The sequence below is a fragment of the Chrysochloris asiatica genome, unplaced genomic scaffold, assembly GCF_000296735.1.
Source record: "Chrysochloris asiatica unplaced genomic scaffold, ChrAsi1.0 scaffold00146, whole genome shotgun sequence".
In the NCBI taxonomy this organism is placed as follows: Eukaryota; Metazoa; Chordata; class Mammalia; order Afrosoricida; family Chrysochloridae; genus Chrysochloris; species Chrysochloris asiatica.
In genome coordinates this window covers 3,340,932-3,353,873 of record NW_006408664.1, presented here as the reverse complement: position 1 = coordinate 3,353,873, position 12,942 = coordinate 3,340,932, and the positions used below count along the sequence as shown (strand labels likewise).

Here is a 12,942-nt window from a genome sequence, read left to right as displayed (position 1 = left end):
CAAAAAAGAGAAAGACCCTCAATGAGATGGCAGCAGCAATGGCCTCAAGCATAATAATGATTGTGAGTTTAACTCAAGCCTGGACAGTGTTTTGTTCAGTTGTGTATAGGGTAGCTGATTCTGTACCTAAGAACAACAACAATGGCACCTAAGAACAACAACAATTTATTTTTTCAAAATGTCCTTCCTAAACCTTAGCACTTTTGGTTGTGGGATATTTCAAACTGCATCTAGAAACTTCCAAACTGAAAAATGGAATGTATTAAATAAACATTTCTCTTTTTTTAATGTCAAAAATAAATAAATAAATAAATATTGTGTATCAAATATGGGAGGCTGAAAATGTGGCACTGTGGGTTAATTAACGTGCTGGATTGCAAAGTTGGATCGAACCAAAGTCTTCAAGCTCACCAGCCACTCCTTGGAAACCTTAGAGTCACGCTATGGGTTGCAACCAACTCAATGGTACTTAACAACAATATAAAGGTACAAAGTGGCTGGCTTGCAAGCTTTCCTGAGTGTGCTTTGTTTCAGAATGAGGACGGTAATGTAGAATCTCTACTTAATAGTTTTCCTCTTTTCTAGAAGGATCTGGTGAAAGGGGATAAGGGTTGATGTGGATAGGATTGTATGATTTAATTGTAATTGTTAGCAGGATTAATTGCGATCAATTGTCACAACTGTAACTGTATATGATGTATAACTAAAAGGAAGTAGTTACTCTTTCATTGCAGGAATAGACGACCATCAGGAAGGAAGAGCATAAATGGAGCATGAGATCTTACCTAGAAAAACTGTGATAACAGAGACTGTAGTAGGACAATGGCATGGAGACAGAGCAGCTGTGGACTCAAAGCCCATGAACTGAGAAAGGCTGTGTGCCTGAAGGCAGTTAGAATCTGTCTTGCAGAATCTGCCCTTAGAACATTTAAATGAATGTATATTGCTTATTTTGTTTGTGTACATCAAATATTGTTGCTTTGTTGACTCCTAAAAATAAGATGTTGAAGGGACGCCACAGGAGGCAAGCAGGGTAACTGTTGTTGCAGGGAGGGGATTGTAATCCTTTAGATGAAACAAAACATTATGACTGGTTGAAGTAAAGGTGATAATTTTGTCTGTTAACCTTTACTCAATTCACAGTAAGTTAAAAGTAAACTGCAATTAAGACCACCTTTCACATCAAAGGGCGAGGATATATTTACAATAGTAAAAATCTATTATATGACTTAATTTGTTCAGTAATGATATATGTATGATTGGCAGCAATGATGCACAAGGTGAGAGTAACGCTGGCTGTGATGATGAGAGTTATGTGTAACTTGGCTGGGCCATGATTCTCAGTTATGTAATGTGATTTGGCAGTTTATAATAATGCAATTTGGCAGTTATATAGTGGATTTCCTCCATTTTGTGATCTGACATGGAGATCTCCATTTTTACATGACAATTGTTGCATAAAGATCTGATTTGGAACCTAACCATGTCATAAATGAAGAGTGGGTGTATCTGTAAATATAAATAGCTTGCACACATTAAAAAAAACAATTGTTGTTAATTGTCGTCGAGTCTGTTCCAACCCACAGTAACCTTGTATAGGGTTTTCAAGGAGCTGCTGGTGAGCTAAAAAAGCCGGCCTTGCAGTTCAAAGCAACTTTGCAGTCCAGTGTATTAAGCTGCAGTGCCACACCAGGACTCCAAGAGAGTTCACAAAAAAATCCTGGTTTCTTGAGGGTAGGGGCGCTCCTAGGAGATTCTTAAACTAAAATGTCCAAATTTCCCACAGTTGGAAGTAAGAGTGGTGTGAACTGAAGACATAAATTAGGAGTCTGGGGCATGCATATGACTGTTTAAGGGGCTATTAAATGAGAGAAGTGGTGCTAAACCAAGAAACTCAAGGATAATAGCCAGGTGGCAACAGTAAAAGTCGTCAAACTAGTAAAGGAAAATGTTGTCAGGGAAGTAAAAACACAAACAAAACAGTATTTCAAAAAGAAGGGAATGGTCAAAAGTATAAATGCTGTGAGGAAGGTCAAACAAGATAAGGATTGATCTGAGTGCCATGGAAGTTGGTGGTGACTTCACAAGAGCTATTTTGGAAGCACAAATAAATTGTGAGTGAGTTAAGAACTAAAGAAATAGAAACAGACTTCTGGAAAACTGAGTTTGGTTCCTGAAATGGAGCAATCTGGATAATAGCTGAAAAAGAATGAGGGTGTTTTATTTACTTACTTTATAATGGGAGGCTTGAGACTATTTAAAGCCAAAATCAACTATCCCGTTGAATAAAAAGGGAATAATCGAGAGGTTAACGTTCCTTCAAGGAGAAGTGGGATCCTAAGAAGACCCTAGCTAAAAACCACTATGTAAGTGTTTTGGGGATATCCCTGAGTGATGCAAGTGTTTACCACACTCAGCTGCTAACTGAAAGACTGAAGGCTACACTAAGAGGCACCAAAAGAACGCTTGGCAATCTATTTCCCAAAACGCAGCAAATGAAAACCTATGGAGCATAGTTCTAATCTTACACACCTGGGGTTGCTATGAGTCGGAATCAACGCCAAGGCTTTATTTTTCTACAAATGCAATCAGAAGTGCAGTAAGACTGTTTGTTCTTGTTAAGTATTGATTCCAACTCAAAGAGACCCAGTATAGGATTTTAAAAAAGCGGTTGGTATTTCGAACCTCCAGCCTTGCAGTTTAAACAGACCTTTCAGGTCAGTGCTTATCATACAGAACCACACCAGGATTCCTAGTCAGTGTTAAAAATTCCATTTGAGGCTGCCTTGCTTCTACAGTCTAATAACTCAGAGGCAGAAAATGATCTTCATCCTTTTAACAATTCTAGGAGGTACTACTATCATGTGCATATTTTTATACATGAAGAAAATGAGTCACCACTTCAATGTCTCCTGAAGGCTGACATAGCTGGAACATGTCAGATTTAGAATTAACTTCAGAGCTCCAACCCAACCACTACCTCCTCCATTCCCTAGAAACTAATTTCTAAAACACAAGATTTCAGTCAGAAGAGAGGGATTACTACCGTATTTTAATGACATTTACATACTCTGAAACTTCAAAAAAACTGGTATTGTTGAGAAGGTAATAACCAAAATGGAATGCAACTCTCATCTAAATGTCTGGAAGAGTAATCACTGAGTTTAACAAAGTAATAATACATAGTATATAGAGAAATTTATATAAGAGATGCTTTAGGAGACACTAAAAGTGCTTAGAAGGGATCTTGGAAGCAACTTTACCCAACACCAGAATGTTTTAAAAGTGAGGAATTATTCTAAGTTGGTAGAGGTTGGATAGCATTTCCACCACGTTATGAGTAATTACAGTGCCAGCCTTTGATTCAATGCATTATTCTACCTCAGGCCATGGGTGGCTGTTACAATGAGCATTTGGTTCCCCTGTTGTGTCATAAATTCACTGCTCACTAGGTAGCAATCATGTAGCACAGAGATGTGCCATCGAGTCAGTTTCGACTTGTAGCAACCATGTACAAGGCATCAGAGAAGCGGTTGGCAGGTTTGAACTGCAGACTGCAGTTCAAGCTGACCTTGGTGCTCAGTGCCAGAGTAGAACTGCCCAATAGGGTCTCCAAGGCTGCAAGTCTTTATGAAAACAAACTGTCAAATCTTTCTCCTATGGATTGGCTAGTGGGTTCATGCCCCTGACTTTTCATTAACAGCCAAGTGCTTTAAAACCTGCAGCACCAGTCATGCTGTTGTTGATATGTGTCATCCAGTTAGCTCTAATTCATGGCAAACCTGTACAGGGTTTCCAAAGAGTGGCTGGTGGGTATGAACCTGCAGTCAGCAGTCCAAGGCTTATCCCACAGTGCCACACCAGGACTCCTGTTCTGCCATGGTGGTGCTGGTTATGTGCTGTGTGTGGAGCCGGTTCTGACTCCTAGCAACCCTGTATAGGGTTTCCAAGACTGTAAATTTTAGGGGAGCTGTAAATCTTTGAGAGTCTCATCTTTCTCCCGTGGAACAGCTGGTAGTTTCAAACTGCTGACTTTAAGATTAGCAGCCTGACCTGTAGCCACTAAAATCTCTTACACAGTTTCCAGATTACGAATGAGTTCCATTCCTAAATTGTCTCGAAGTCAAATTTGTACATGCCAGAACAGTTAGATACAGTTCATTTCTAACATCTGTCAAATGTTTTGTCTTAGTATATGGTATACCCTTCTAGCATAAAAAATTAAACACTTCCAGATACATTAACTATCTTTAACATAATACAATAAATAAGATTAATATTTTAGCTTTATGAACAAGTCGTAACTCAAGAGCATTAATGTTTGAAAAAGTGACTTTACACAATTTTTCAAATTTGACTTATAACCTTTCTATTTATCAAATGTTAATGAATTTCCACAATACTATGTTAATTGTTTTTTAAAAAGAGAAAACAAAGAAAATGCTCCTAGGTCCCATCTCCAACTTTTCCCTTTAGTCTGATAGAGGAAGTTTTCTAGTAATTAATATTGGTTAAACCAAAAGCTCAATGTATCACTGTAGACAGTTTCAGATGCATTGTCAGTAAAGGAGATTCAAGTCTCATCTAAGGCCTTTTTCTCTCCTTCTGCCTGACTGGCAATAATATGTGAAACTCAAATGATGTTCATAAAGATTTCAATAAGTGACTTCTAGGATGGCAATTTATACATATATTTTTTAGTAACGTGAGAAAAGTTGGAGGTATGAATGTTGTTGCTAAGTGCCTTCCAGTCATTTCTGACTCACAGCAATCCTGATTAGGGTTTCCAAATGGTGACTGGTGGGTTTGAACGTCCAACCTTGTGGTTAACAATTCAGTGCTTATCTTACAGCGCCACACAAGGACTCCGGGTGTATATACAGACATAGAAATTTAAAGCTAAGTCAAACCTAAAAACTGTATTAATGAAAAGATCACATTTTTAATAAATATCGAAATGTTCTAATGCAGGATGATCTATGACATTTGCGACATAAAACTTTAAAAATGTTTAAAGAGAGGAAACAAAAACTACAACCACTAACTACAACTTGAGCTGTTATCAACACAACAGCGACCCTATACAGAGTTTCCGACCCTAAATCTTTATCACTATCACAATCACAAAAAGCCTACCTACAAGAAAGATTACAAAACCTGGCAAAATATGCCCAGAGCTTACAAACTGACACACGCTAAAATCTAAAACTGTAATTTAGCTGTAAACCTTGTGCCTGGTTCAATACAGCTCTAATATGGCTCATCATATGAGAAGTTTGATGCTACTTAAATCCTTCAAAATCCTTTAGATATAAAAAAATAATCAGAAGAGTCTAGAAGGTCCAAACAAACTCACATTGCATTCTTTTAACATTAACAGGAAGGAGAAGCAAAAGCATTATAAATAGGAAACACTCAAAAACAAAACAAAACAAAAAAACTGGGTTTCATAGACCTTATTAATCCTCAACCTTTTCAAAGTAACAGTTTCTATTACTGTGTCTCTTCCTGAGTCTATTAAAAATTTAGGCAAGACTTAGTATAATGCACAGAATATTTTTTTTCCCTATAAATTCACTCAGGGGATGAAGTTTATTAATCTTCCTTACATCTTAGATTATGCCTCCAAAACAATTATGGTGGTTAGAAGTGCCCACATTTAAAGAAGGACTAAACTCTAATCTAGCCATGCTTACCCTATGTGTTTCTGTGCTCAAGTTAGGTTTTAGTCTTCAACCTTCAAAACAAAATAGTTCAGTAATGAATACAGCTGCACTCTGCTTTTAATGGCCATAAACTTACAGGGTTTTAAAGTGCATAAGTCAAAGAATTATGAAATAACTACAGCTACATAAATAGTCTTAAATAAAATATCACGTTTAAAATCCAAAGTACAAAGACCATTAAAAACAATTTGCAAAACACACTGAGAAACTAGAAGCAACTTAACAGCTGTCTAAATAACCACAAAATATTTAAACACTTGTGGCTCAAAATAAATCACATCTGAAGTGAGATTCGACCTCCTCCAACAGCCATCTCATTTGTTTGCCTAGAACCATTTATACTTCATTTAATCCAGCTGGTGTATCTGTTTGCAGGCATGTATCAATGTCTAGTGAACAATCACATTCCTGTAAAAAACTTCCCCATTCACAAGCTGCGGTGTCCAATTTTAATGGCAAGCTTCCAGCAAATACAGTGAGTCCTTACAAAGGAATTCTAACTCTTCACCTAATTCAGTTCTTAAAACAGACAGGCTGGAGTAATGGCAAACCAGTTGCCTACTCATGCAACCCAATATGTGTCAGAGTAGGGCTATGCACTCACTACAGGGTTTTCAATGGCTAATTTTTTGGAAGTAAATCACCAGGACTTTCTTCTGAGGAGCCTATGGGTAGACTTAAACCTCTAACCTTTAGGTTAGCACATCATCAAATTAATGTTTTAGCATTACCTACCATAAATAATGTGTAGATATGTATTTTTAGCAAACTCATAAATAAGACTATCATCCACAGAAGTAGTTATTTGCCAGACCATTAATTTACTAAAGTATGAAAACAATGCTGGATTTGACTGATAAGTCTCTTGTAAAGCTGCATAATATTTTTTGGTTTTATTAAAATAATTTTGTCCTTGGGAATGTCATGACAATTTTTTTGCTAAATGATAATATCCTGAGATTTAAAAAAAAAAAAAAAACAATAAAAAAGGAAAAACATTTCAAAATCTCTTTTCAACGAATTTACCAGGATTAGGACTAAAGGTATTCACTTCCCCCACCATAACCAATGCTTCTGTGTTTCACCCCTTCATTCACTTTGCCTTTTTGATACCTGGGAGTATTATAAACCTCACTGCTGACACCCTAATACCAGAGTGGGCAAAACCTGGTCTGTAAAGAGTCAGACAGTAAATATTTGCACTTTGGAGCAATATGGTTTTTGTCCCAATTATTCAAATCCATTATAACAGCATGAAAGCAGCCCTGGATGAGCTCTGAGCTCAACTGTCTCCCAACAAAATTTTATGAACCTCAAAATCTGAATTTCATGTAATTTTCACGTGTCACCAAATGGGTTTTTGATTCTTTTCCAATCATTAAAAAATGAAAACAACAAACTTCGCACATGGACTGTACAAAAGCCAACATTTCTCAAGTAACACCTTAAGTATCCCTCAAGAAGTCTAACAGGTGTCTAAATAGTCAGTTTGGGGATATTACTGCACATTTAGGTCCCCTTCTGGTGTGGCACTGTAAATAAACACAACCAGAGGGTTGGAGGTTCAAACCCACTAGCCACTTCATGGAAACCCTACAAAGGCACTTATGTCACAAAACTGATTAGCATAACAAAGCTCCAGTCTTGCAGTTAAGAACAGCTGTAACAGCTCAACCAACCCTTTTCTTCTTCCTGGTATTAAACTGAAATTGTTCTAAAAAATAAATAAATAAATAAATGTTGATTTAAATAAGAATAGTCATTGGGACCAACTGTAATCATCTTCCTGTTGTTACCAAGTGCCACTGAGTGGGTTCAGACTCACAGAGGCCCTGTACAGGGTTATCCAGGAGCAGCCAGTTAGAAGTCCCGTGCTTATCCTACACACCAAACTCCAAAATCACCTTCCTCGGTGGCTCAAATTATAGGTAGGATGCAAAAGATGTCCAGGAGTCCTGGTGAGACACTGTAGAATAAACACCACATTGCTAACCACAAGGTTGGCAGTTCAAACATACCAGCCACTCCTTAAAAATCCTACAGCTTAGCTATGAGTCGGTGCGGACTCTAGGGTTCTAACAACAAATGTTCAAGTTCTTAATAAAGATTTATTTAGCCAGAAAGACTTGAAACTACTAGTAAAGTCCAAACATGAATTCAAAGTAAAACAAGAATTAAAGGTAAATTACAAAACATCCTGAAAAATATTCATCTCTGTACTACTCTAGTTGTAATTTATTCAAATTATAAGAAGCTCTGGTAGCACAGGGGTTATGAGTTGGGCTGCTAATCTCAAGGTCAGTAGTTAGAAACTACGGATGGTTCTGTGGGAAAAAGATGAGGCTTTCTGCTCCTATAAATTAGATCTCCCACCCTTGTAAACTCATAACCAACCATGAGTCGGAACCAATTCCACAGAACGTAACCATTGCCATACTTCAACTACAGAAGAGCTCCTGCAGAGCCCAGAGTCCTAATCTTGCTTTGGTGAGCTACTGACCACTTGCAATCTAGCTACTTATTTCAGGTAAGGATATATAAGTATTCAGTCCTATAAAATATAAGAATCATCACTGTGAAAACAGGAATCTAACTATTAGTGAAGTGGGAAAATTATTTCCAAGTTTGGTGACATGAAAACTGGGAAGCCCTTTAAAACCAGTACAATACAACTCCCATTATGACAACATCATTACAAAAACCAGATCAGAGGCATACACAAAACTGGTCATGTGAAGACAAGCTAAACTAAATTACATTTAGGATGCCATTCAAAATAAGTTTTGCTTTTTTTTTTTTTTTTTTAACAATTTTAACTCGTTTTCCCAAGGCAACTTTGTATGTTAAATTCAAATTCGATGAAATAGCCTTTTAGCAGTCAATAAAACTCAAATATGTGATTTCAGATTTCATGATCAAACTTTCAAAATAGATCTCAAAAACCACTTTGAAAAACTGATGACATACCCACTGAAAATTTGAAAACCAACTGAATTTAAATTAGCTGACTTAGCAATCCGAATCATTCCAGTCATTTTATTTTTGTAAAAGTCCGTTTACTCAGTTGAATTGTAAGGTAATTTACAAACATATCAGTGAAATTACAAGTTTCAAAGAATCACTATTCATTCGGAATGAAGTCTCTTTCAAAGTGGGGAAAATGGTAACGCTCCTGGTTGGTTTCTCATTTGCTCATATGACTATGCTAACACTAAATTATACTTAACTCCCAAAGGGAACACTGAGCTAATTCACCCTCTTGAAGGAAATTTATTGCTGGTTAGTTACAGCTATTTTTAAATGATTTATTATTTAAAGTAGATTTCATGATATCATTTCAATTTTCAATGACACCATTTCACTAAAAAGATAAACTCTAAAAGTAATGCTAAACACCAGCTCATTCTTAACACTGCTTGCTTCCTTTTTAATGTTTTTAGGGCAAAGTCTAACTTAAATCAGTGCGTGCTTTCCACACAGAAGACAATTTAGATTGGGTCATTAAAGAAAATGACTTGTGAATTCCTTTCAAGGCTTACTACCACTCCACAACAGCAAGTCCTTAAATTAGATCAAACATTTAACAGCAAAAATGGAAGCCGGATATTTGAGGGCCCTTCCCCCATGGATTTGGAAAAGGGAATTAAAAAAAAAAAACAATAATTAAATTAAGGCAATTCCAAATTGAAGTTGCCAAATACAGTGCAGATTCCATGATAGCATTTCAATTTTCAGTGACATCAATTCACTAAAAAGGCAAACTCTGAAAGTAATGTTAACCACCAGGATCCTAAACTACAGAGGCATTTACTGCCCATACCGATCTATTTTTTTAAAACAAGAATATTTAGACATGTAAATCAAGCCATGAAAAGGCTTTGTCTGCAGGTCACAGTATTACCCAAGGCTCATGCACGAAACCTTTGCATGCTACACACAAAGAAAACAGATTTACACTTCAGGTCCACAAAAGCCGATCTATCCTAGGACTGTACTCGGGGCACAGAAGCTTTCAAAGTACAGACAAAACTGGGCATACACACGCTGCACAAAGCAGCCAAAAGGCATTTTCCCCAGTCTCTTTCAGGAAATGTTTCAAGATGAAAAGCAAAAGTAGTCTGAAGTCCCTTGGAATCTGGGGTTAATTATTCTCAAGGCCTAGGTTGTTTTCTCCCAATCTATTTTCCTGCGAAAAAATAAAGCCTTTTCAACGAAAAGCAAATGGCTCAGCCCACCTTTCCAATATAGTTTCCCTTTGATTAAAGTTGAAAATTTCTCAGGGAATAGACGTATACTGTGGTCACACTACTATAGGTACTCGGGAAGAGCATTTTCTTTGTTGTTGACCCTGCTAGGGAAACAGGTCTTGACTCAGCCCAAGTGGCGTTCCTGTGGGTGATTAATGACAGGCCTCGATCTCGCCCCAGTGACATCCAGCCCCATCCCCACCCCCACCCCCTCTAGACGAAAATCAGCCATGTCTGAACTGGAGGAGGGGCGGCCGCCTAGCCTCAAACCACCCGGTCCCAGAGTTAATAGCTGCAACCAATCGATTCAGGCAAAAAAAAGACATCACGATCCCAGTGAAATGTGACCTTTCTCGATCGCCTACATTTATGAAGAATATCGCCCTTCTAATCGTTTCCGCTGGGGCTCTCCCGACTACGGAAACACTCAATTCCAGTCATTCAGCCCGAAGAAAAGAATCTTCCTCTTCTCTACAATGCCGGCAGGGCACTCACCCCACCTCCCGACCCCCCGATAAAGCCATTCCTATTGTGTCTCTGTAGCCGAGGGAGAACACTGAAATGGGGGTGCCCGGCCACCTTGCTCAGAACGCGCGGAGCAGCCCGGAACCCCCCACGCCCGGGGCCGCAGCCCGCGTCTCGGTCCTCTCGCCCACCCCGGCAGCCGGGACCCACCTGTAGTGAGGCGGGAGGAGACATCGCCGAATGGGGACGGTTCCATTCGGTGATACTTCTGCGGTGAGGCGGCGGCGGCCGAGAAGGCGGCGGCTGTGGCCGCGGCCGCCGCCGACGGGGAAGCAGTAGCCGAAGTGGGCGCCGACAATGGCGCACATCGCCTCCGCTTCGGGGACGCCGGGCTCAGCAGCGGGTCGAAATCCAGAGTCCTTTTCAGAGTGGCTCCGCACGCCATGGCCGGGGGCAGCGGAGGCGCCGGGTTCGGGTGGGGACGGGGAGGGGTGACGGGAGGGGAATGGCGGAGGGGGGGACGGGGGCTCGGGGAAGCTTAACCGACGGATTCAGAGGAAAAAGACCCAGGAGAGAACAGCCGCCGCCGCTGCCTCCGCGGCAGGGCAGTGGCCCGGGTCGGCCGGGGCAAGAGCGAGAGGGGCGGTGGCGGCAGCTCACGCCAGCCGCGTCAGGGGGGGCTCTTCCGCCTCCTCAGGCGCGGCTCCCCCAGGAGAGGCTCCGGCCGCCCCCGCCGTCCGTGCGAGCTTTGCGCCGCGTCTGAGGTGCTTCTGAGATGAGACCGGCTCTATTCGAAGTCGATAACAGCCCCGTGAGGTGGGAGGCTTCAACGCGGCTCCCAACGTGCCTAAGTAGGATCAGTAGCTAGAGAGCGGCGGTCGATGCGGAGGGATTACGACGTGAGGCAGCCGCAGGAGCTCAAACAAACACGTCCAACCGCTTCCCACTACACTGTACGACTCTTCCACCCGCCGCCGGCCCCAATATGGCGTCAATAACAACGCCGCCGATTCAAATCCTGCGGCCTCAGGGCGCTTGCGCATAGAGGCGTACCCCGAGGGACTTATTATGGGAGTTGTAGTTTGGAGCTGTGGCAAGAACTAGGACTGGAAGGCGATGAGAAACTCTCAAGGAAACTACGACTCCCATTATACAGGGCGTGCGACTCCGAGTTCCGGGTTGAGATTTAAATGCCCTTACACACAAGTTCAAAACTACTAGCTGCTCCTTGGAAATCCTATATAGCATAACTTGGAGTTGGAATTGATTTAACTACATTTAACCGGCTAAACAACACATCTTACTGATGGAGATCAAAGACCACAGCCTTTAATATGGACTGCACCTCAATGTATAGAAAATTATAATCCTCACAGCTGGACCAATAAGCAACATTATGAAGAACAAATCTGTTTTGGAAGAAGTATGGCAAATGAGCAAGGGCGAGGATGGTGAGACTTGTCTCTTAACTTTGGGTTAGGACCAGTCCCTAAAGAAGGACATCATGATTGCAACAGTGGAGGGTCAAGGAAAAGTGGAGTGTCATCGAAAAAGGGGAAGATCCTCAAATGATGGATTGACACAAGAACAACAATGGGTTGAAACATAACAATTGTAGGGATGACACAAGGACCAGGCAGTGTTTCATTCTGTTTTTAAAAAGGCCTCTATGAGTAGGAACTTATGAACTCTGGTAGTGAACAGGAAAAGGTAAAAACATTCACTGCCTTCTCTGCCCAGGAGACAAGCTAAAATGTTAATCAGGTTACTGAGTGGGACTAATCCTCTGGTTTCCCTCCTGTCTTCAAACAGGTCTGCAACCTAACCCCTCCCTGATTCTGACCCTATGTAAGTCTGCACTGCCCTGTATTAGGGCTCAGAATTTGGAGAAGCTAATGCCTCTGAGCCAGCTGGCTTAATAAAATCTGAAACTCTGCTTCACCTCTCAGACTGGATTCAGTTTCTTGGAGAGTGATCAAGAGCTGCTCTTGCACTCTTGAATCTAAAACTGCTGTAACAGTATAGTGGTTAGAGAGCTGCTACCCTCAAGGTTAGCAGTTCAAAACTACCAGCTGTTGTGGGGGAGAAAGATAAGGCTTTCTGGTCCCATAAAGATTTATAGTCTCCAAAGCTCTTTGCACAGTTGCTATGAGACAAAACCAACTCCACAGCACAACACCACCGCTGCCACCATGAGTAGGAGCCTAGCAACACAACTTGAATATCAAAGACATCAGCGTCCAGTGTGGATTCCACCTCAACATAAAGAAAAGAAAAATCTTCATAACTTGGCCAGTAAGCAACATCATGATAAATGGAGAAAAAACTGAAGTTGTCAAGGATTTCATTTTACTTGGAGCCACAAACAATGCCTGTGGAAGTAGTAGTCAAGAAATCAAAGAACATATCATTGGACGAATCTGCTGCAAAAGTTGTCTTTATGTTAAAAAGCAAAGATATCACATTAAGGACTAAGATGAACCTGATTCAAGCCAGGGTAATTT

General features: G+C 40.5%; 1 protein-coding gene across 1 annotated transcript in view; it reads right to left on the bottom strand.

Moving 5' to 3' along the window:
• Positions 1-11,435, bottom strand: part of AKIRIN2 (akirin 2) — a 25,464-nt gene extending 14,029 nt beyond the window's left edge. The window contains exon 1 of the mRNA XM_006870627.1: positions 10,649-11,435. Coding sequence (XP_006870689.1) covers positions 10,649-10,883 — 235 coding nt within the window. The 5' untranslated portion in view covers positions 10,884-11,435. The remainder of the gene's footprint in view (positions 1-10,648) is intronic.
• Between the last annotated feature and the right edge of the window lie 1,507 nt (positions 11,436-12,942).